Genomic DNA, 25,977 nt, shown 5'->3' with positions numbered 1-25,977 from the left:
GCCTTTGGTAATCTTCAGATTTCATGATACCTTGCACACAGTCAAGGCACCCAGTGTCAGAAGCAGCAAAACAATCCAAAAACATCTTTGAACCTCCACTATATTTGACTGTAGGTAATGTGTTCTTTTCTTTGTAAGCCATATTCCATTTTTGGTAAACAGAATTATGTGCTTTATGAAAAAAACTCTATCTTGGTCTCATCTGTCCACAAAACACTTTACCAGAAGGATTTTGATGTGCTCATGTACATTTTAGAAAAGTGCAGTCTAGTATTTTTATGTCTGTGTCAGCAGTGGGATCCTCCTGGCTCTCCTACCATAGAGGTTCATTTCATTCAAATGTCAACGGATGCACCCAGAACGATGAATTTCAAGGACAGCTTAAATTTCTTCGGAAATTGATCGAGGCTGCTTATCCAACATCTGGACTACTCTGCTTTGCAATCTTTCATCGATTTTTCTCTGCTGTTCATGTCCAGGGAGATTAACTACAGTGCCATGGGTTGTAAACTTCTTGATTGTGTAATGCACTGTGGAACATCAAGATCTCTGAAAATGGTCTTGTAACCTTGAGTTTGTTGATACTGTTCAACAATTTTGGTTCTCAAGTCCAGACAGTTCTCATGCTTAGTGTGGCACAGGCAGATACACAATGCAAAGATTGAGTCAACTTGCCCAATTTCGATCTGATTTCAGATGTGACTTTCATATTATGTATAATAAAACGTATAATTACAATAAATTCTAGGAGAAATACTTCATTTTCTGGAACAATTTCAAGGATGCCAACATTTCCGGCTATGACTGTATACTCCCTCTAAAGCTAGATTCACAGTTACTGCACCGTACTGCTATATAATGTCTTCCATGCTGCTGTTGCTTTTGAGTGTGCACTACATAGAGATATACAACAGAATTTCATACTGTATGTGTACAGTGTATGGAAGACATCACAGCAACTTGTCTTTACCCATTAGCTCTGAGAAAAAAGAAACTAAGAAGTGGATCATGCAGAGAGGAAATCTGATGAAAAAAGCAAGGTACAAGTCATATAATGGCCAGAAATAATGTTATCCTTCATGTACACAAATTGCAGACATGCTTTAACACTAGAACTACCGCAGGTTTCATAATACCTATAACTACCATTAGGGGTCATTATGACCCCCATTCAAAGTACTGACTCTGGAGTAAAAATAACTTTTTTATTGCCAACAAATTAAAGAACATTTATTTTAACTTAGTAGGAACAGTGTTAAGATCAAGCACAGCACGCATTTTCCTTTTACATGGTCATAGCATGAAGCTGAAGAATGAACTCCCGTCTGCTAATTTTACTCCCAGTTGCTGTTTTATAGAGTACTAGATGGTGGCCCGATTCTAACGCATCGGGTATTCTAGAATATGTATGCGTAGTACATAGCACAGCCCACGTAGTATATTGCACAGCCACGCAGTACATTGCGCAGCCCATGCAGTACATTGCGCAGCCCACGCAGTACATTGCGCAGCTAACGCAGTACATTGCGCAGCCAACGCAGTACATTGTGCAGCTAATGCAGTACATCGCGCAGCCCACATAGTACATTGCGCAGCCCACGTAGTACATTGCGCAGCCCACGTAGTACATTGCGCAGCCCACGTAGTATATTGCGCAGCCCACGTAGTATATTGCGCAGCCCACGTGGTACATTGCGCAGCCCACGTGGTACATTGCGCAGCCTACGTAGTACATTGCGCAGCCCACGTTGTATATTGCGCAGCCCACATTGTATATTGCGCAGCCCACGTAGTATATTGCGCAGCCCACGTTGTACATTGCGCAGCCCACGTTGTACATTGCGCAGCCCACATTGTACATTGCGCAGCCCACGTTGTATATTGCGCAGCCCACGTTGTATATTGCGCAGCCCACGTTGTATATTGCGCAGCCCACGTTGTATATTGCGCAGCCCACGTAGTATATTACGCAGCCCACGTTGTATATTGCGCAGCCCACGTTGTACATTGCGCAGCCCACGTTGTACATTACGCAGCCCACGTTGTATATTGCGCAGCCCACGTAGTATATTGCGCAGCCCACGTAGTATATTGCGCAGCCCACGTTGTATATTGCGCAGCCCACGTTGTATATTGCGCAGCCCACGTAGTATATTGCGCAGCCCACGTTGTATATTGCGCAGCCCACGTATATTGCGCAGCCCACGTATATAGCAATATGGGCATGATATCCCTGTTAAAAAAAATAATTAAAATAAAAAATAGTTATATTCTCACTTTCCGTTGGCGCCTGGATCCAGGAAGCGGTTACCGACGCTTGGGATCCACCGAAGCTCCGCCGAGCCGCTCGCCATCTTCTGTTCCCAGGATGCATTGTGAAATTACCCAGAAGACTTAGCGGTCTTGTGAGACCGCTAAGTCTTCTGGGTAATTTCGCAATGCATCGCCGGGAACGGAAGATGGTGGCCGGCACGAGCGGCTTGGCGGACTACGGAGGGTGAGTATAGCAGGTTTTTTGTTTTTTTATTATTTTTAACATTACATTTTTTACTATTGATGCCGCATAGGCAGCATCAATAGTAAAAAATTAAGAACACACAGGGTCAATAGCAGCGGTTACGGAGTGCGTTACCCGCGGCATAACACTGTCCGTTACCGCCGGCATTAACCCTGTGTGAGCGGTGACCGGAGGGGAGTATGCGGGCGCCGGGCACTGAGTGCGGGAGTAAGGAGCGGCCATTTTCTTCCGGACTGTGCGTGTCGCTGCTTGGTCGTGGCAATGGTCATGGGCGTTTTGCCACGACCAATCAGCGACTTGGATTCCATGACAGACATTGGCCGCGACCAATAAATATCCGTGACAGACAGAAGGACAGACAGAAAGACGGAAGTGACCCTTAGACAATTATATAGTAGATAGTTGCGTTTATAGCTGCTAAATCAAGTACATTACAAAACACCTGAACAGGCCATCGGCGGCTTCCAGATTTTGTGGTGTACTTTCGAGCCATCTGGTCTACTGTGTCTACTCCAACCTTTGTTTTATTGTAAAATTGTACCGTTTCCAGTTTTTTTTCTTGTCGTTTCCAACTGCTACATCTGGGTGAAGACTACTGAGCAAAATGACATTCTTATTTGGCTTACCTTGGTAAACTGTAAGAGTGATGTCACCATTCTTCATCAGAGTAGTCTCAAATGTATTTGTTATTAGGAGACTTGCCTACTACTACTTTTATGTATGGGGTCAAATTGACCCATTCAGTACTTATAGGTATGAATTGTAAAATCCGGGCCCCTGAAAAAGTTTCAATTCATTTTTGTGTCCTAAAATATACACTACCATGAATAAATAAAAGTCACAAAAACTCAGAACTCATTTGTTAAAATTTTAGAAATTATAGGAAAAAAAAATAGCAAAAGGGTCAAAATGACCCCTCCGGTAGTTCTAGTGTTAAATAATATGAAAACTATAGTGTTCATTGAAATTTGCTATAAATATAAGAGTAGCATATGTATATTGTATTTTTATTACTTGTTGAGGCTTTTAGTTACCCATTCCAAACATATGATATTCAACTGCATTGTACCAATGGTGACATAATTTTATCATCATTATCCCATCCTTTAATAGCAAGCCCTCATAACGTAAATGTCAATGAACAAAATAAATGTAATGGCCCTTTCGGAGTAGGGAAAAAATAAATAAAAAAATAAAACAGCCCACATTTTGTGCATCAATTATAAGTTACATGGTAAGATAAGTTTTGTGCACTTGCTTTCCTTGTGGCTATATAACGTGCTTCTGAACGACGCTTTGTTGCTTCTGATAACCTCTTAGATATTGATGTTTTCTTGGGTTCTTTTATGTTGTCTAATTCATTTAACTCCAGCTCACGACCAAATATTTCAATCTAAAACATGAAAGTTTAGTTAGTGACATTTATACAAGAGATTACATTTAATTTTCTTCTGATTTATCTATATTTTTAGCATTGTCTTTATTGTTTTCATTGAGGCTTAACCCCTTAGTGACACCAATTTGGTACTTAATGACCAGGCCATTTTTTACAATTCTGACCACTGTCACTTTGTGGTTATAACTCTGGAATGCTTCAACAGAGCCCACTGATTCTGAGACTGTTTTTAGTGACATATTGTATTTCATGTTTGCGGTAACATTTCTTCGATATGACTTGCGTTTATTTATGAAAAAACAAATATGGTGAAAATTTTGCAATTTTCAAACTTTGAATTTTTATGCCCTTAAATCAGAGAGATATGTCACACAAAATATTTCATAAATAACATTTCCCACATGTCTTCTTTACATCAGCACAACTTTGGAAACAATATTTTTTTGTTAGGAAATTATAAGGGTTAAAAGTTAACCAGCGATTCCTCATTTTTACAGCACCATTTTTTTTTTTTAGGGACCACATCACATTTGAAGTCACTTTGAGGGGTGTACATGACTGAAAATACCCCAAAGTGACACCATTCTAAAAACTGCACTCCTCAATGTGCTCAAAACCACACTAAAGAAGTTTATTAACCTGTCACAGTAACTGAAGCAATGTGGAAGGAAAAAATGAACATTTAACTTTTTTTCACAAACATTTTACTTCAGAATTTTTTTTTTATTTTCACAAGTATAAAAATAGAAAATGAACCACAATAGTTGTTGTGCAATTTCTCCTGAATACGCCGATACCCCATATATGCAGGTAAACCACTGTTTGGGCGCACGGCAGAGCTTGGAAGGGAAGGAGTGCCGCTTGACTTTTTCAATGCAGAATTGGCTGGAATTGAGATCAGATGCCATGTCTCGTTTGGAGAGCCCCTGATGTGTCTAAACACTGGAAACCCCCCGCAAATGAAACCATTTTGGAAACTAGACCCCCAAAGGAACTTGTCTAGATGTGTGGTGAGCACTTTGAATCCCCAAGTGCTTCACAGAAGTTTATAACGTAGAGCAGTGAAAATAAAAAATCATATTTTTTCCACAAAAATGATCTTTTTGCCCCCAAATTTTTATCTTCCCAAGGGTAACAGGAAAAAATAGACCACCAAAGTTATTGTACAATTTGTCCTGAGTATGCTGATAAACAGTGGTTTATCCCCACATATGGTGTAGGTGCATGTCAGGGCTTAGAAGGGAGGGAGCTCAGTTTGACTTTTTGAATGCAAAATTGGCTGGAATTAACTGTGGCGCCATGCCCCGTTTGGAGACCCCCTGATGTACCTAAACAGTGGAAACCCCCCAATTCTAACTCCAACCCTAACCCCAACATGCCCCTAGCCCTAATCCCAACCCTAACCATAATCCTTACCATAATCCTTACCATGACCCTAACCCCAACACACCCCTAACCCTAATCCCAACCCTATCCATAACCCTAACCCCAACACACCCCTAACCCTAATCCCACCCTAACCATAACCCTAACCACAAACTTAACACTAACACACCCCTAACCCTAATCCCAACCCTAACCATAATTGCAACGCTAACCCTAACTTAACCCAACTCACTTTAGCCCAACTCTAACCCTAATGGAAAAATGGAAATATTTTTTTCTTATTTTGATCACTGTAATAGGATCTATCTCAATGATCAAAATGAACCAATAGGAAAAATTTCCTATTGTTGCCGAGTGCCGGCCGGCAGATCTCGGCAGGCGCACTGCGCCATTTTCTACTGGAAGAAGACGTTGGCCTGGGGGGACATCACGGGGGGACGGCAGGGACTCTAGAGGTACAGGGGGGTGATCGGGGGACCTGGGGACCCTATTTCTCTCTCCTCTGATGTGAGATTACATCAGAGGAAAGAGAAATTAAATGGAAAATCTGACTTTTTTTTTTGCAGTCGCCTTTATACCGGCAACACTGGGGTCGGTAAAAACGGATCTGAACCATGTTCTCTGGGGTCATCTACCACTGGTAGCCGAGTCCCCGGAGAAATTCTGACACTGGGGGGCGCTATAACCTTAAATCTCAGCGCTGTTAAAAAGTGGCGCTGTGGTTTAAGTACCCTTAACTGCTGCCATTAAAAGACGTATCGGTGGTCGTTAAGGGGATAATGAAGACAGAAATAAAATATAATTTTATAGCCTGTATTGTCCACCGTAAGACTGGATTTATTTTTTCTTGTCTAACCTAAAGACTACATCCGAAAAGTAAGAACTCATTTGACAGCTTTCTAAATTTTATCTGTAGCATACAGTGGCTTGCAAAAGAATTCACAACCATTGGCTTTTTACCTATTTTGTTACATTACAACCTGTGTTTAAATATTTTTGTGATCCGATTTGTGTGTGATGCATCAGCATTAAATATTCTAAGTTGGTGAAGAGAGAAAAATATAGGCATTGTAACGGGGTCTACTGTGCTGTAGTACCTCTTTAGGTACCACCCCGTGTTTCAGGAGGTCCACTCTGCCTTGGCTGGATTCTGAATGAAGGACGCTGGCTGGAATTCCTTGGTTTCATGGGTGCATATAAAATCTCACTGCTTCTCCACTTACAGTCATATGAAAAAGTTTGGGCACCCCTATTAATCTTAAGCTTATTGTTTTATAAAAATGTTTTTTTTTGCAACAGCTATTTCAGTTTCATATATCTAATAACTGTTGGACACAGTAATGTTTCTCCCTTGAAATGAGGTTTATTGTACTAACAGAAAATGTGCAATCTGCATTCAAACAAAATTTGACAGGTGCATAAGTATGGGCACCCTTATCATTTTCTTGTTTTAAATACTCCTACCTACTTTTTACTGACTTACTAAAGCACTTTTTTTGGTTTTGTAACCTCATTGAGCTTTGAACTTCATAGCCAGGTGTATGCAATCATGAGAAAAGCTACTTAAAGTGGCCACTTGCAAGTTGTTCTCCTGTTTGAATCTCCTCCGAAGAGTGGCATCATGAGCTCCTCAAAACAACTGTCAAATGATCTGAAAACAAAGATTATTCAACATAGTTGCTCAGGGGAAGGATACAAAAAGCTGTCTCAGAGGTTTAACCTGTCAATTTCCACTGTGAGGAACATAGTAAGGAAATGGAAGAACACAGGTACAGTTCTTGTTAAGGACAGAAGTGGCAGGCCAAGAAAAACATCAGAAAGGCAGAGAAGAAGAATGGTGAGATCAGTCAAGTACAATCCTCAGACCACCTCCAGAGAGCTGCAGCATCAACTTGCTGCAGATGGTGTCACTGTGCATTGGTCAACTATACAACGCACTTTGCACAAGGAGAAGCTGTATGGGACAGTGATGCGAAAGAAGCCGTTTCTGCAAGCACGCCACAAACAGAGTCGGCTGAGGTATGCAAAAGCACATTTGGAGAAGCCAATTTCTTTTTGGAAGAAGGTCCTGTGGACTCATGAAACCAAGATTGAGTTGTTTGGTAATACAAAAAGGCGTTATGCATGGCGGCAAAAAAACACAGTGCGTTGTATAGTTGACCGATGCACAGTGACACCATCTGCAGCAAGTTGATGCTGCAGCTCTCTGGAGGTGGTCTGAGGATTGTCCTTGACTGATCTCACCATTCTTCTTCTCTGCCTTTCTGATGTTTTTCTTGGCCTGCCACTTCTGGCCTTAACAAGAACTGTACCTGTGTTCTTCTATTTCCTTACTATGTTCCTCACAGTGGAAATTGACAGGTTAAATCTCTGAGACAGCTTTTTGTATCCTTCCCCTGAACAACTATGTTGAATAATCTTTGTTTTCAGATCATTTGACAGTTGTTTTGAGGAGCCCATGATGCCACTCTTCAGAGGAGATTCAAACAGGAGAACAACTTGCAAGTGGCCACTTTAAGTAGCTTTTCTCATGATTGCATACACCTGGCTATGAAGTTCAAAGCTCAATGAGGTTACAAAACCAAAAAAAGTGCTTTAGTAAGTCAGTAAAAAGTAGGTAGGAGTATTTAAAACAAGAAAATGATAAGGGTGCCCATACTTATGCACCTGTCAAATTTTGTTTGAATGCAGATTGCACATTTTCTGTTAGTACAATAAACCTCATTTCAAGGCAGAAACATTACTGTGTCCAACAGTTATTAGATATATGAAACTGAAATAGCTGTTGCAAAAAAAACTATTTTTATAAAACATTAAGCTTAAGATTAATAGGGGTGCCCAAACTTTTTCATATGACTGTATTTCCAGTCTATTTCTAACAACACTTTATTCACAGCACACAGAATATATAACACAGATACAGAGGGCAGGCCAATAGAAAAACAGCAGGCCAGACATACATTACAATAGCCGCAGGTGGCCGGAGCCTGCTGATATTTACTGTGGGAATTACAAAGGTTGGGGAGGTCAGAAGGAGAATATCTTGTCCAGAGGCGCAGCCTGTGGACTGATGCATTTCACATGGAACCTATTATACATACATACCGTATATACGCGAGTATAAGCCGAGATTTTCAGCCCAATTTTTTGGGCTGAAAGTGCCCCTCTCGGCTTATACTCAAGTCACGGTCGGCGGAATGGTCCGCGGCTGAGGGGGAGAGGGAGCTGAGGCATACTTACCTGCTTCCGTGGCTCCTGGCGCTGTCCCTGCAGTCCCACGGTCTCCGGGTGCCGCAGCTCTTCCCCTGTTCAGCGGTCACATGGGATCACTCATTAGAGAAATGAATATGGACTCCACTCCCATAGGGGTGGAGCCGCATATTCATTTCTCTAATGAGCGGTAACGGTGACCGCTGATAGAGGAAGAGGCTGCGGCACCGAAGACCAGCTGTCCGGGGGAAGGAGCGGGACGCCGGGAGCAGGTAAGTATTACATATTCACCTGTCCGCGTTCCACAAGCCGGGCGCCGCTCCATCTTCCCGGCGTCTCTCCGCACTGACTGTGCAGGTCAGAGGGCGCGATGACGTACTAGTGTGCGCGCCGCCCTCTGCCTGATCAGTCAGTGCAGAGAGACGCTGGGACGGGACGCTGAGGAGCTGCAAGCAAGAGAGGTGAGTATGTCATTTTTTTTTTTTTTTTTGCAGCAGCAATGGCACAGCAATGGCAGAGCACTATATGGCACAGCTTTCTATGGTACAGCTATGGGGCGATAATGAACGGTGCAGAGCACTATATGGCACAGCTATGGGGCGATAATGAACGGTGCAGAGCACTATATGGCACAGCTATGGGGCAATAATGAACGGTGCAGAGCACTATATGGCACAGCTTTCTATGGTACATCTATGGGGCAATAATGAATGGTGCAGAGCACTATATGGCACAGCTATGGGGCAATAATGAACGGTGCAGAGCACTATATGGCACAGCTATGGGGCAATAATGAACGGTGCAGAGCACTATATGGCACAGCTATGGGGCAATAATGAACGGTGCAGAGCACTATATGGCACAGCTATGGGGCAATAATGAACGGTGCAGAGCCCTATATGGCACAGCTATGGGGCAATAATGAACGGTGCAGAGCACTATATGGCACAGCTATAGGGCAATAATGAACGGTGCAGAGCACTATATGGCACATCTATGGGGCAATAATGAACGGTGCAGAGCACTATATGGCACATCTATGGGGCAATAATGAACGGTGCAGAGCACTATATGGCACAGCTTTCTATGGTACAGCTATGGGGCAATAATGAACAGTGCAGAGCACTATATGGCATAGCTATGGGGCAATAATGAAGGGTGAAGAGCACTATATGGCACAGCTTTCTATGGTACAGCTATGGGGCAATAATGAACGGTGCAGAGCACTATATGGCACAGCTATGGGGCCATAATGAACGGTATGGAGCATCTATTTTTATTTTTGAAATTCACCGGTAGCTGCTGCATTTTCCACCCTAGGCTTATACTCGAGTCAATAAGTTTTCCCAGTTTTTTGTGGCAAAATTAGGGGGGTCGGCTTATACTCGGGTCGGCTTATACTCGAGTATATACGGTATACTGCATAACATATTCTTGGTGCTGGGGGGTTCTGTAACAGGCATAAATTAAATTTACATAGTCAAATAACTAAAAATTGGTATATGCATACACCCCTTTTACTATGAAGACAGAGGTACGGCTTTCAACAAGATAATGACCCAACCCAAAGCATTCTGCTAAGGCAACACTCGAGTGGTTTAAGGGGAAACATGTAAATGTTTTGGAGTGGCCCATTTAAGGCCGAGACCTTAATCCAATTGAGAATTTGTGGTGACTTAAAGATTGCTGATCATCAGAAGAAACTATCTAACTTGAAGAAGCTGGAACAGTTTTGCTATGAGGAATGGTTAAAAATTCCAGTGGCAACATGTGGAAAGCTCATAGAGACTTATCTAAAGCAACTTACAGATGTAATTCCCGCAAAAAGAGGATCTACAAAGTGCTGAGTTTAGGAGGGTGAATGGTTATGCACAGGGGTGGGATTCAGTCGGTTCTCCCCGGTTCGATGGAACCGCTTGTTAAAAAAGTAGCCAGAACCGGGGAGATTCAGAGCCGCGATCCGGTACCACACCTCCCAACCTTCCCATATCCCGCTGGGGAGTCCCGATTTGAGAGTGCCCCGTGGTCCAGCACTGCAGAGCTGCATCCCTCCACCCACAGAGAGCCGCACATCACATGTACGGCTGCCGCTGCTTTGTGCGCACAGGACCTGTGATGAGGTCACAGGAGGGGAGGAGTCAGGAGTCACATGATCAGGGGCCTCCGTGTATGCAGGACTCTGCTGTGCTGTAATGGTGCAGAACAACGGTAAGCTAAGCTTATGTGTGGGGTTAGGAGGTGTTTACAGTGTGGATGTAGCAGAGCCGTGTTTGTATGTGTGTGTGTATGAGGTGTACGGAGAAGAGCCGTGTGTGTGTATGAGGTGTAAGGAGAAGAGCCGTGTGTATGAGGTGTACGGAGAAGAGCCGTGTGTGTGTGTATGAGGTGTACGAAGCGGAGCCGTGTGTGTGTATGAGGTGTACGGAGCGGAGCAGTGTGTGTATGAGGTGTATGGAACGGAGCCATGTGTGTATGAGATGTGCAGAGCCATGTGTATGAGGTGTACGAAGCGGAGCCGTGTGTGTGTATGAGGTGTATGGAGCAGAGCCATGTGTGTGTATGAGGTGTACGGAGCGGAACCATGTGTGCAAGGTGTACGGAGCGGAGCCGCGTGTTTACGAGGTGTACGGAGCAGAGCTGCGTGTGTACGAGGTGTATGGAGTGGAGCCGTGTATGTAAGGAGTACGGAGTGGTGCCGTGTGTGTATGAGGTGTACGGAGCGGAGCCGTGTATGCAGGGTGTACTGAGCGGAGTAACGATGTGTGGCCATTATACTGTACGCAATATCATGTGTGGCCATTATACAGTATAGAGCATCATGTGTGGCCATTATACAGTATGGAGCATCATGTGTGGCCATTATACAGTATGGAGCACTATGTGTGGCCATTATACAGTATGGAGAATCATGTGTGGCCTTTATACATTATGAAGCACTATGTGGGGCCATTATACTGTGCACAATATCATGTGTGGCCATTATACAGTATGGAGCATCATTTGTGGCCATTATACAGTATTGAGCATCATGTGTTGCCATTATACAGTATGGAGCATCATGTAGGTTCATTGTACAGTATGGAGCATGTGTGGCCATTATACAGTATGGAGCACTGTGGCCATTATACAGTATGGAGCATCATGTGTGGCCATTATACAGTATTGAGCATCATGTGTGGCCATTATACAGTATGGAGCACTGTGTGGCCATTATACAGTATGGAGCATCAAGTGTGGCCATTATACAGTATGGAGCATCATGTGTGGCCATTATACAGTATGGAGCATCATGTGTGGCCATTATACAGTATGGAGCATCATGTGTGGTCATTATACAGTATTGAGCATCATGTGTGGCCATTATACAGTAAGGAGCATCATGTTTGGCCATTATACAGTAAGGAGCATCATGTGTGGCCATTATACTGTGCTCAGTATCATGTGTGGCCATTATACAGTATGTAGTATCATGTGTGGCCATTATACAGTATGGAGCATCATTTGTGGCCTTTATACAGTATTGAGTATCATGTAGGGCCATTATACAGTATGGAGCATCATGTAGGGCCATTATACAGTATGTAGCATCATGTAGGGCCATTATACAGTATGGAGCACTGTGGCCATTATACAGTATGGAGCATCATGTGTGGCCATTATACAGTATGGAGCATCATGTGTGGCCATTATACAGTATGGAGCATCATGTGTGGTCATTATACAGTATGGAGCATCATGTGTGGTCATTATACAGTATTGAGCATCATGTGTGGCCGTTATACAGTATTGAGCATCATGTGTGGCCATTATACAGTATGGAGCATCATGTGTGGCCATATTTTTTTGTTTATAATTATTGTTTATGAAACAGTGTGATCAGCAGTGCTAAATGGGTGTGCTTGGGATGTGAATATGGGTGTGACTAGTTGTGAAATGTGTGTGGTCAAAGGCGTAGCCTAAAATTTGCCGCAGAGCGCGCAGCATGCCGCAAACTTTACCCTCTTTCCCGTCTTCAAAAGTGGGGAGGTATGGTTTGACTGCGCCCCTACTTGTATATGTTTGAGGAAAAGGTGTGAAATGGGTGTGGCTTAAAAAATGGGTGTGGTTTTCCTACCCCTGGTTATGCACAGAAAAAACCCAGTGAAATTCCATGTTGTGAGGCAGAAAAACATGAAAAATAAGGAAGAGAATACTTTCGCAAGTCACTGTATATATTATATGCTATCCACATGTCTAGCACTCTTGGAACAAAGGATTTTTCAGATAGTTGTTTGATATGTCAGTGTCTTCTCTGCTCCTCCAAAATTTAGGCCAGGGGAGTTCAACCTTTTAGCCACACTGTAAAATGGAACCAATCCCTGGGCTTGGATCAAAACTTAAAGGGATATTCTGATATGACAATATATGCCTTAATTATCTGGTAAGTATTGTCTTCCATTTTTGGGACTTTCACTGCCTAGTAAAATTGAATAAATGTACAGGTGCAGATTTTTGTGACTCCCTTGCATTCGCATGCAAACAAACATAGAACTGTACTCTAAGCATGCTTATGTATATTAATAAACATTGAAGATATGAATCTCAAAATTCACATATAAAGCTTCATTACTAATATACAGACTACAGTGGCATAAAAAAGTTGTGGCACCCATGGTCAAAATTACTGTTATTGTGAATAGTTAAGCAAGATGAAATGATCTCTAAAAGGCCTTAACCCCTTAACGACCGCCGATACACCTTTTAATGGCGGTAGTTAAAGGTACTTAAACCACAGCGACGCTGAGGAAAAAGTGTATAGCGCCTCCCAGAGTCAGAATTTCTCCAGGGTTAATAACGGCGACCGCAAAAAAAAAGTCTGATTTGCCGTTTAATTTCTCCTCTGATGTGATTGTTGGGTTAGGGTCGTGGTAAGGATTATGGCAAGGATTATGGTTAGGGTTGGGATTAGGGTTAGGGGCGTGTTGGGGTTAGGGTTGGAGTTAGAATTGGGGGGTTTCCACTGTTTAGGTACATCAGGGAGTCTCCAAACGGGACATGGTGCCACCGTTAATTCCAGCCAATTTTGCATTCAAAAAGTGAAACGGAGCTCCCTCCCTTCTGAGCCCTGACATGCACCTAAACAGTGGTTTACCCCCACATATGGTGTACCAGCATACTCAGGACAAATTGGACAACAACTGTTGGGGTCCAATTTCTCCTGTTACCCTTGTGAAAATAAAAATTTGGGGGTGAAAAGATCATTTTTGTGGAAAAAATATGATTTTTTTTCACGGCTCTACGTTGTAAACTTCTTTGAAGCACTTGGGGGTTCAAAGTGCTCAACACACATCTAGATGAGTTTCTTAAGGGGTCTAGTTTCCAAAATGGTGGGTTTCCACTGTTTAGGCACATCAGGGGCTCTCCAAAGGCGACATGGCGGTCCGATCTCAATTCCAGCCAATTCTGCATTGAAAAAGTCAAACGGCACTCCCTCCCTTTCAAGCTCTGCCGTGTACCCAAACAGTGGTTTACCCCCACATATGGGGTATCAGTGTATTCAGGAGAAATTGCACAACACATTTTGTGGTTCATTTTCTCTTTTTACACTTGTGAAAATAAAAAAATTGGTTCTGAATTAAAATGTTTGTAAAAAAAAGTTAAATGTTAATTTTTTCTATACACATTGCTTCAGTTCCTGTAAAGCACGTAAAGGGTTAATAAACTTCTTAAATGTGGTTCTGAGTACCTTGATTGGTGCAGTTTTTAGAATGGTGTCACTTTTATTTATTTTCTGCCAGTGACTTTAAATGTGAGATGGTCCCTAAAAATGTAAAGTAGACATGTGGGAAATGTTATTTATTAACTATTTTTGTGACATATCTCTCTGATTTAAGGGCATAGAAATTAAAAGTTTGAAAATTGCAGAATTTAAAACATTTCCGTTGTTTCATAAATAAATGCAAGCAATATCGAAGAAATGTTACCATTACCATGGAGTACAATATGTCATGAAAAAACATTCTCAGAATCAGTGTGATCCGTTAAAGTGTTCCAGAGTTATAAGCTCATAAAGTGACAATGGTCAGAATTGTAAAAATTGGCCTGGTCATTAAGCTGCAAATTAGCTCTGTCACTAAGGGGTTAAGTTAAAGAGGACACATTTCCTTTGCATTTTAGGCAAAAAAATAAATATATTTTCATCTTTTCAATATTAAAAATTACAAATTGGAAAATTGGGCACCTTGCATGGTTAGAACCTAGTAGAACGCCCCTTTTGAAAGTATTACAGCTTGGTAAACTTTTTGTAGCGAGCCAAGAGTTTTCAATTCTTACTTGAGGGATGTTCATCCATTCCTGGGTCGTCTTGCATGCACTGTTATTTTGAGGTCTAGCCACATATTTTTAATGATGCTCAGATCAGGTGACTGTAATCTATTGTACTTCTGGTGCCTTCCCCTCTGCTTTCAAACATGCCACAATCACACCTATCCTCAAAAAGCCATCCCTTGACCCGAACGCTATGTCCAGCTATCGCCCCATATCCCTCTCACTTTGCATCTAACTCTCTCATTGCTTCCGTCCTGACCATTCCACTGAGACTGCCCTGACCGAAATTACTAATGACCTACTTACAGCCAAAGCCAACAGACAATTCTCTATACTCCTCCTTCTAGACCTGTCCTCTGCCTTCGGCACAGTTGACCACTGCCTCCTACTACAGATCCTCTCTTCCTTTAGTGTCAAAGACCTTGCCCTGTCTTGGATCTCCTCATACCTTACCAACCGCACATTTAGCTTTTCCTACTCCCATTTTAACCATTTCATCAAGCCCCCTCTCTGTTGGTGTCCCTCAAGGCTCTGTCCTAGGACCCTTACTCTTCTCAATCTATACACTTGGCCTGGAACGACTCAGTCTTCTGGCCTCCAGTACCATCTATATGTTGATGACACTCAGATCTACCTCTCTGGCCCAGATGTCACCTCTCTGCTCTCCAGAATCCCAGAGTGTCTATCAGCCATGTCCTCCTTCTCCTCTCGCTTCCTCAAGCTCAAGTGGAGAAATCTGAACTAATTATCTTCCCTCCATCTCACATATCTTCCCTACCTGATCTATCTATGAAAATAAATGAAATCACTCTTTCCCCTGTCTCCGAAATCCGCTGCCTCAGAGTAGCCCTTGACTCTGCCCTGTCCTTCAAACCGCACATCCAAGCTCTCGCCACCTCCTGTCGCCTCCAGCTCAAAAATATTTCCAGAATCCATCCTTTCCTCAACCTTCACTCTACCAAAATGTTTGTGCATGCCCTAATCATCTCCCGCCTCGACTACTGCAACATCCTCCTTTGTGGCCTACCTTCTAACACTCTCGCACCTCTCCAGTCTGTCCTTAACTCTGCTGCCCGACTAATTAATCTCTCTCCTCGCTACACTCCTGCTTCCCCTCTTTGCAAATCCCTTCACTGGCTCCCAATTACCCAGCGTATCCAGTTTAAACTACTAACACTGACCTACAAAGCCATCCATATCCTTTCTCCTCTGTATATTTCCAAACTAATCTCTCAATATAGTTACATAGTTACATAGTTATTGAGGTTGAAGGAAGACTTTAAGTCCATCTAGTTCAACCCATAGCCTAACCTAACATGCCCTAACATGTTGATCCAGAGGAAGGCAAAAAAAACCCATGTGGTAAGAGTAAGCTCCATCATGGGGAAAAAAATTCCTTCCCGACTCCACATACGGCAATCAGACTAGTTCCCTGGATCAACGCCTTATCAAGGAATCTAGTGTATATACCCTGTAATATTATACTTTTCCAGAAAGGCATCCAGTCCCCTCTTAAATTTAATTAATGAATCACTCATTACAACATCATACGGCAGAGAGTTCCATAGTCTCACTGCTCTTACAGTAAAGAATCCGCGTCTGTTATTATGCTTAAACCTTCTTTCCTCCAGACGTAGAGGATGCCCCCTTGTCCCTGTCTCAGGTCTATGATTAAAAAGATCATCAGAAAGGTCTTTGTACTGTCCCCTCATATATTTATACATTAAAATAAGATCACCCCTTAGTCTTCGTTTTTCCAAACTAAATAGCCCCAAGTATAATAACCTATCTTGGTATTGCAGACCCCCCCAGTCCTCTAATAACCTTGGTCGCTCTTCTCTGCACCCGCTCCAGTTCAGCTATGTCTTTCTTATACACCGGAGACCAGAACTGTGCACAGTATTCTAAGTGTGGTCGAACTAGTGATTTGTATAGAGGTAAAATTATGTTCTCCTCATGAGCATCTATGCCTCTTTTAATACATCCCATTATTTTATTTGCCTTTGTAGCAGCTGCCTGACACTGGCCACTGAATATGAGTCTGTCATCCACCCATACACCCAGGTCTTTTTCATTGATGGTTTTGCCCAGAGTTTTAGAATTAAGCACATAGTTATACATCTTATTACTTCTACCCAAGTGCATGACCTTACATTTATCCCCATTAAAGCTCATTTGCCATTTATCAGCCCAAGCTTCTAGTTTACATAAATCATCCTGTAATATAAAATTGTCCTCCCCTGTATTGATTACCCTACAGAGTTTAGTGTCATCTGCAAATATTGAAATTCTACTCTGAATGCCCCCTACAAGGTCATTAATAAATATGTTAAAAAGAAGATATCTTCCCTCACGTAATCTCCGGTCCTCCCAAGACCTCCTTCTCTCCTCTATGCTTATTCGCTCCTCACCCAATCGCCTCCAAGACTTCTCCCGAATATCCCCCATCCTCTGGAATTATGTGCCCCAACATGTCCGGTTATCCTCCACATTTGGATTCTTCAAAATAAACCTGAAATCCCACCTCTTCAAAAAAGCTTATGTAGCGCCCCCACTGTCGCAGGGCCGAGGGGTACCCGGTACCGGGCCTCTGAGTCTCTGTTCTGGGGTTGTCACGGTGGCTAGGCCCGGTCCGTGACCCTGCTGAGGGGCGTACAATAAAGGTGGAGGGAATGGTGATGATGTTGTGGTGGTGCGGTGCAGGTCGCAGTAAATAACGAGGACACCAGGTTGCAGTCTCTTTACCTCTTTACTGAAGGTCTCGGGATCCTCAATCCGGAATACGGTTAACCGGGCTGCGCAAGCCTGGCCGGTCCGATGGCACATCCAGAGCTCCCTTTGCAGGTGGAAATCTGTGCCTACCTTCTAGCGCTTGTGTGTTGTAGTCCTTCCCTGCTAAGCACCACGGGATAGTCCTCACAACTGTTGTGTCTGTTTCTCGTGTTCCCTCACAACTCGATTCTGATGTTCTTCCACGTCCCCCAGATCTTATGGTTAGGACGCACCCGAATGACGGGGAGGCTCGGAGCTCTTCCGGGACTCTAGCGTCGCCCCACTCCTGTTGTTACCCCCCTGTGTCTTCCTAGGTCAATTGGGTGAGACAGCCCGCCTATAACTGACTGTCCTGCCGTAGGTTTGAAGTTTGGCCTGGAGCTCTATACTTCCTCGGCATTCCGGCCACCGGTTATGCGCCTCAATAGGATGTTGCCTCGTCTTACAGCACGACTCCTACTGGTATTCTCCTTGTTGCGTTGATCTCGTTTCTCACTCAGCACAATGAACCTCGCTTCTTGTCCTTTCTTGGGGTACCGCCGCTATATCGTGCAGGCGCGGTCCCGTAACGTTCTCTCTGTTTGCTAGGCCTCTGTCAGGATCCCACCCCTGACAGGGACCCCTCTGAATCTTCCCCTACAACACCCTCTGCCACAAGGTGTTGCCTGGTTCCAACCCAGTCAGCTTCTGTCTAACTTTCTGCCTAACCCCCAGTTTTACCAGATTGTGAGGAGTGGCCTAATACATAGAACCCTTAGCTCCCCCTGGAGGCCAGACTGTGAAGTGTATTGGTGACTGTGATACCTGGTCAGAAGAACTCCTTCAGTGCCATCAGATGTACCATAGCCCCCCTTAGCGGCGGAGCATCAGTACTGCAACGACCAGGACTCTGGGGCGCTGCACTCCCCCCCGGTTAAATCCAGTACTCCTGGACTGGGAAGAAAACAACAATACATGTCAGCAAAAAGACATACAATTTTGAAAATGCAAGTACAAGTAAACTTTTTAACAGAGCTTCCCTTTATGGGAGGTGAGGACATTTGAACGTTACAAACATGGTTAAATACTTTAAATAACATACTATAAATAACTTTTCTTACCCAACCGGGTATTCTACTAAGTGCAAAATTGTTGAACAATAATTTAACTTTGCCTTTAAGGACGTACTCGCTGAATCCACTAAAGACCTTCTTATAAAACATTATAAGGCTAATCAACTTTTCTGCATTCTCCTTCTTTACATCTGCAGGACCGCCTGTCCTATCTGCTCCAGGCCTACTGCCTCTCCTTTCTATTACAGGACCACCCCTTTCTGCCCGGGCCTACTGCCTTTCCACTACTATACACGGTATAGAACTTATCATCCATCTTTCAGTTCAGGATTACTGAGCCATCTCTGTATGGCTCCTAGGAGGACTCACTAACTAACCCCGTACGGGTTCACTTTCTGTCCTCATTCTTTTATCAACATCATTAAACATTTCTCACAATTTAACTAGCTTTCTACATATAACTTTTACATATCAGCATTATTAGTACTTTCTTTCAAAACATCATCATTCCTTAAGTGCTTTTGATGAACATCCCCTTTAAGAAGGGACTAAGTCTCTAAGAGGTAGTGCAACTTCTCAAGCTGCAAGTCCGTATGCAGCAAGGACTCCGGTACTGCTTCCAGGAACAGTTTCTTCGCAAAGAGTCCTTTCTTTTATAAAACCAGTAGAGGGCACCTTTAAGAAGGTGCAAACTATGTACAAGGAGTTTTTAATCATGCATTGTTCATGATTCAGCAGTTCTTGATAACTTGTGCAAAGAGGTAGAAAACAAAAAGCAAAAGAAGGGATCCCGGGTAAACAAAGGGATCCCTTTAAGAGTTAACCCTGACCGGGTTGTAGCAACAAACGCGAAACAAACAATCAACTATTTACATTTGCAGAGTGTTAAGATACTTACTTGAACCACTCAGGAGGCAGCACCGGCGGAGGCAACCCCTGTGGATATTGCCCGCCGCCTGGTACTGCGTAAGGAGGAGTGTTGTCCCATCTGGGGGTCTGCGTACCCACTGTCTTCAGTTCTGGAGCAGCAGGGGCACCGCCCACCTGAAGAGGCGCCTCCTTGGCCACGAGGGTGGTTGAGGTGACTATGCTGCAGGTCGTGGTCTTGACCATAGTGCACGTTGGAGTGACCACGGTGGTCTTTGTGATGACCGTGGGCTGATCATAAGGGAGCACCTTGGCTATGGGGGACAGCTTCTCCGACACCTTAGTCGAGGGTGTCACGGGGCTGCGCTTTTTGTGGACATTCAGGGCAAACCACCCCTTTTCCCCAAAATGCCGGGTGTAGGTGACTTCGTCCCCCGGATAGAGATCCCGGTCTGGGTGGCCCTCCCTGAGATGCGACTCCATATCCCGCCGGTTGACGAAGACTTCGGCGTATAGGCCCGGCTCTTTGATAAAGCCCCAACCTCCGCGGAGCTTGAAGGCGACAATAGTGCCCTGCCTGCGCGGGGCCTGGTGAGCGGTGGGGTCCTTGCGGGCCCGGTCCTTGACCGCCAGGTCTGTTATGGTTCTCAATGGCAAGAGAACATAGCCCAACAAACATGAGTACTAGCTCTTGGAAGGATGGAAACTAAACTGACCATGAACTAAACCTGCCGCACAACTAACAGTAGCCGGGTAGCGTTGCCTACGTTTTTTATCCCTAGACGCCCAGCGCCGGCCGGAGGACTAACTAATCCTGGCAGAGGAAAATATAGTCCTGGCTCACCTCTAGAGAAATTTCCCCGATAGGCAGACAGAGGCCCCCCACATATATTGGCGGTGATTTTAGATGAAATGACAAACGCAGTATGAAAACAGGTTTAGCAAAATTGAGGTCCGCTTACTAGATAGCAGGAAGACAGAAAGGGCACTTTCATGGTCAGCTGAAAACCCTATCAAAATACCATCCTGAAATTACTTTAAGACTCTAGTATTAACTCATAACATCAGAGTGGCAATTTCAGATCACAAGAGCTTTCCAGACACAGAAACGAAACTACAGCTGTGAACTGGAACAAAATGCAAAAACAAACGAGGACAAAAGTCCAACTTAACTGGGAGTTGTCTAGAAGCAGGAACATGCACAGAAAGGCTTCTGATTACAATGTTGACCGGCATGGAAGTGACAGAGGAGCAAGGTTAAATAGCGACTCCCACATCCTGATGGAAACAGGTGAACAGAGGGGATGATGCACACCAGTTCAATTCCACCAGTGGCCACCGGGGGAGCCCAAAATCCAATTTCACAACAGTACCCCCCCCCTCAAGGAGGGGGCACCGAACCCTCACCAGAACCACCAGGGCGATCAGGATGAGCCCTATGAAAGGCACGGACCAGATCGGAGGCATGAACATCAGAGGCAGTCACCCAAGAATTATCCTCCTGACCGTATCCCTTCCATTTGACCAGATACTGGAGTTTCCGTCTGGAAACACGGGAGTCCAAGATTTTTTCCACAACGTACTCCAACTCGCCCTCAACCAACACCGGAGCAGGAGGCTCAACGGAAGGCACAACCGGTACCTCATACCTGCGCAACAATGACCGATGAAAAACATTATGAATAGAAAAAGATGCAGGGAGATCCAAACGGAAGGACACAGGGTTAAGAATCTCCAATATCTTGTACGGGCCGATGAACCGAGGCTTAAACTTGGGAGAAGAAACCCTCATAGGGACAAAACGAGAAGACAACCACACCAAGTCCCCAACACAAAGCCGAGGACCAACCCGACGCCGGCGGTTGGCAAAAAGCTGAGTCTTCTCCTGGGACAACTTCAAATTGTCCACTACCTGCCCCCAAATCTGATGCAACCTCTCCACCACAGCATCCACTCCAGGACAATCCGAAGATTCCACCTGACCAGAAGAAAATCGAGGATGAAACCCCGAATTACAGAAAAAAGGAGACACCAAGGTGGCAGAGCTGGCCCGATTATTGAGGGCAAACTCCGCTAAAGGCAAAAAAGCAACCCAATCATCCTGATCTGCAGACACAAAACACCTCAAATATGTCTCCAAGGTCTGATTCGTCCGCTCGGTCTGGCCATTAGTCTGAGGATGGAAAGCAGACGAGAAAAACAAATCTATGCCCATCCTAGCACAGAATGCTCGCCAAAATCTAGACACGAATTGGGTTCCTCTGTCAGAAACGATATTCTCCGGAATACCATGCAAACGGACCACATTTTGAAAAAACAGAGGAACCAACTCGGAAGAAGAAGGCAACTTAGGCAGGGGAACCAAATGGACCATCTTAGAGAAACGGTCACACACCACCCAGATGACAGACATCTTCTGAGAAACAGGAAGATCCGAAATAAAATCCATAGAGATGTGCGTCCAGGGCCTCTTCGGGATAGGCAAGGGCAGCAACAATCCACTAGCCCGAGAACAACAAGGCTTGGCCCGAGCACAAACGTCACAAGACTGCACAAAGCCTCGCACATCTCGAGACAGGGAAGGCCACCAGAAGGACCTTGCCACCAAATCCCTGGTACCAAAGATTCCAGGATGACCTGTCAACGCAGAAGAATGAACCTCAGAAATGACTTTACTGGTCCAATCATCAGGAACAAACAGTCTACCAGGTGGGCAACGATCAGGTCTATCCGCCTGAAACTCCTGCAAGGCCCGCCGCAGGTCTGGAGAAACGGCAGACAATATCACTCCATCCTTAAGGATACCTGTAGGTTCAGAGTTACCAGGGGAGTCAGGCTCAAAACTCCTAGAAAGGGCATCCGCCTTAACATTCTTAGAACCCGGCAGGTAGGACACCACAAAATTAAACCGAGAGAAAAACAACGACCAGCGCGCCTGTCTAGGATTCAGGCGTCTGGCGGACTCAAGATAAATTAGATTTTTGTGGTCAGTCAATACCACCACCTGATGTCTAGCCCCCTCAAGCCAATGACGCCACTCCTCAAAAGCCCACTTCATGGCCAAAAGCTCCCGATTCCCAACATCATAATTCCGCTCGGCGGGCGAAAATTTACGCGAGAAAAAGGCACAAGGTCTCATCACGGAACAATCGGAACTTCTCTGCGACAAAACTGCCCCAGCTCCGATTTCAGAAGCGTCGACCTCAACCTGAAAAGGAAGAGCAACATCAGGCTGACGCAACACAGGGGCGGAAGAAAAGCGGCGCTTAAGCTCCCGAAAGGCTTCCACAGCAGCAGGGGACCAATCAGCAACATCAGCACCCTTCTTAGTCAAATCAGTCAATGGTTTAACAACATCCGAAAAACCAGCAATAAATCGACGATAAAAGTTAGCAAAGCCCAAAAATTTCTGAAGACTCTTAAGAGAAGAGGGTTGCGTCCAATCACAAATAGCCTGAACCTTGACAGGATCCATCTCGATGGAAGAGGGGGAAAAAATATATCCCAAAAAGGAAATCTTTTGTACCCCAAAAACGCACTTAGAACCCTTCACACACAAGGAATTAGACCGCAAAACCTGAAAAACCCTCCTGACCTGCTGGACATGAGAGTCCCAGTCATCCGAAAAAATCAAAATATCATCCAGATACACAATCATAAATTTATCCAAATAATCACGGAAAATGTCATGCATAAAGGACTGAAAGACTGAAGGGGCATTTGAAAGACCAAAAGGCATCACCAAATACTCAAAGTGGCCCTCGGGCGTATTAAATGCGGTCTTCCACTCATCCCCCTGCTTAATTCGCACCAAATTATACGCCCCACGGAGATCTATCTTAGAGAACCACTTGGCCCCCTTTATGCGAGCAAACAAATCAGTCAGCAGTGGCAACGGATATTGATATTTAACCGTGATTTTATTCAAAAGCCGATAATCAATACACGGTCTTAAAGAGCCATCTTTCTTAGCCACAAAGAAAAAACCGGCTCCTAAGGGAGATGACGAAGGACGAATATGTCCCTTTTCCAAGGACTCCTTTATATATTCTCGCATAGCAGCATGTTCAGGCACAGACAGATTAAATAAACGACCCTTAGGGTATTTACTACCCGGAATCAAATCTATGGCACAATCGCACTCCCGGTGCGGAGGTAATGAACCAAGCTTAGGTTCTTCAAAAACGTCACGATATTCAGTCAAGAATTCAGGAATCTCAGAGGGAATAGATGATGAAATGGAAACCACAGGTACGTCCCCATGCGTCCCCTTACATCCCCAGCTTAACACAGACATAGCTTTCCAGTCAAGGACTGGGTTATGAGATTGCAGCCATGGCAATCCAAGCACCAACACATCATGTAGGTTATACAGCACAAGAAAGCGAATAATCTCCTGATGATCCGGATTAATCCGCATAGTTACTTGTGTCCAGTATTGTGGTTTATTACTAGCCAATGGGGTGGAGTCAATCCCCTTCAGGGGTATAGGAGTTTCAAGAGGCTCCAAATCATACCCACAGCGTTTGGCAAAGGACCAATCCATAAGACTCAAAGCGGCGCCAGAGTCGACATAGGCATCCGCGGTAATAGATGATAAAGAACAAATCAGGGTCACAGATAGAATAAACTTAGACTGTAAAGTGCCAATTGAAACAGACTTATCAAGCTTCTTAGTACGCTTAGAGCATGCTGATATAACATGAGTTGAATCACCGCAATAGAAGCACAACCCATTTTTTCGTCTTAAATTCTGCCGTTCACTTCTGGACAGAATTCTATCACATTGCATATTCTCTGGCGTCTTCTCAGTAGACACCGCCAAATGGTGCACAGGTTTGCGCTCCCGCAGACGCCTATCGATCTGGATAGCCATTGTCATGGACTCATTCAGACCCGCAGGCGCAGGGAACCCCACCATAACATCCTTAATGGCATCAGAGAGACCCTCTCTGAAATTCGCCGCCAGGGCGCACTCATTCCACTGAGTAAGCACAGCCCATTTACGGAATTTCTGGCAGTATATTTCAGCTTCGTCTTGCCCCTGAGATAGGGACATCAAGGCTTTTTCCGCCTGAAGCTCTAACTGAGGTTCCTCATAAAGCAACCCCAAGGCCAGAAAAAACGCATCCACATTGAGCAACGCAGGATCCCCTGGAGCCAATGCAAAAGCCCAATCCTGAGGGTCGCCCCGGAGCAAGGAAATCACAATCCTGACCTGCTGAGCAGGATCTCCAGCAGAGCGAGATTTCAGGGACAAAAACAACTTGCAATTATTTTTGAAATTTTGAAAGCAAGATCTATTCCCCGAGAAAAATTCAGGCAAAGGAATTCTAGGTTCAGATATAGGAACATGAACAACAAAATCTTGTAAATTTTGAACTTTCGTGGTGAGATTATTCAAACCTGCAGCTAAACTCTGAATATCCATTTTAAACAGGTGAACACAGAGCCATTCCAGGATTAGAAGGAGAGAGAGAGAGAGAAAGGCTGCAATATAGGCAGACTTGCAAGAGATTCAATTACAAGCACACTCAGAACTGAAGGGAAGGAAAAAAAAAAAAAAAAAAAAAATTTCAGCAGACTTCTCTTTTCTCTCCTTTCTCTGTCAATTAATTTAACCCTTTATGGCCGGTCAAACTGTTATGGTTCTCAATGGCAAGAGAACATAGCCCAACAAACATGAGTACTAGCTCTTGGAAGGATGGAAACTAAACTGACCATGAACTAAACCTGCCGCACAACTAACAGTAGCCGGGTAGCGTTGCCTACGTTTTTTATCCCTAGACGCCCAGCGCCGGCCGGAGGACTAACTAATCCTGGCAGAGGAAAATATAGTCCTGGCTCACCTCTAGAGAAATTTCCCCGATAGGCAGACAGAGGCCCCCCACATATATTGGCGGTGATTTTAGATGAAATGACAAACGCAGTATGAAAACAGGTTTAGCAAAATTGAGGTCCGCTTACTAGATAGCAGGAAGACAGAAAGGGCACTTTCATGGTCAGCTGAAAACCCTATCAAAATACCATCCTGAAATTACTTTAAGACTCTAGTATTAACTCATAACATCAGAGTGGCAATTTCAGATCACAAGAGCTTTCCAGACACAGAAACGAAACTACAGCTGTGAACTGGAACAAAATGCAAAAACAAACGAGGACAAAAGTCCAACTTAACTGGGAGTTGTCTAGAAGCAGGAACATGCACAGAAAGGCTTCTGATTACAATGTTGACCGGCATGGAAGTGACAGAGGAGCAAGGTTAAATAGCGACTCCCACATCCTGATGGAAACAGGTGAACAGAGGGGATGATGCACACCAGTTCAATTCCACCAGTGGCCACCGGGGGAGCCCAAAATCCAATTTCACAACACAGGTCTTTTTGATGGTGGGCCTCCAGCCCGGCCTGGTACACCTTTTCCTTCTCCTTCCACTGCTGTTCCAGCTGGGTCTGGTATTCCTCCCAGCT

The 25,977-nt window shown here is 44.3% G+C and overlaps 1 protein-coding gene and 1 long non-coding RNA gene across 3 annotated transcripts in view; one reads left to right on the top strand and one right to left on the bottom strand.

Moving 5' to 3' along the window:
* Positions 1-975: 975 nt before the first annotated feature.
* Positions 976-25,977, top strand: part of LOC143815221 (uncharacterized) — a 127,399-nt gene continuing 102,397 nt past the window's right edge. Inside the window, exon 1 of one of the 2 annotated variants that reach the window (XR_013223702.1) lies at positions 976-1,040. This is a non-coding gene — a long non-coding RNA (uncharacterized LOC143815221). The remainder of the gene's footprint in view (positions 1,041-25,977) is intronic. The other variant, XR_013223701.1, reaches the window with a different exon arrangement.
* Positions 3,442-25,977, bottom strand: part of LOC143817959 (uncharacterized) — a 129,784-nt gene continuing 107,248 nt past the window's right edge. The window contains exon 19 of the mRNA XM_077299418.1: positions 3,442-3,911. Within this exon, the coding sequence (XP_077155533.1) occupies positions 3,735-3,911 (177 nt within the window). The 3' untranslated portion in view covers positions 3,442-3,734. The remainder of the gene's footprint in view (positions 3,912-25,977) is intronic.

The sequence above is a fragment of the Ranitomeya variabilis genome, chromosome 3 (genome assembly GCF_051348905.1).
Source record: "Ranitomeya variabilis isolate aRanVar5 chromosome 3, aRanVar5.hap1, whole genome shotgun sequence".
Lineage (NCBI taxonomy): Eukaryota > Metazoa > Chordata > Amphibia > Anura > Dendrobatidae > Ranitomeya > Ranitomeya variabilis.
This window is presented reverse-complemented; position numbering and strand designations above follow the sequence as displayed.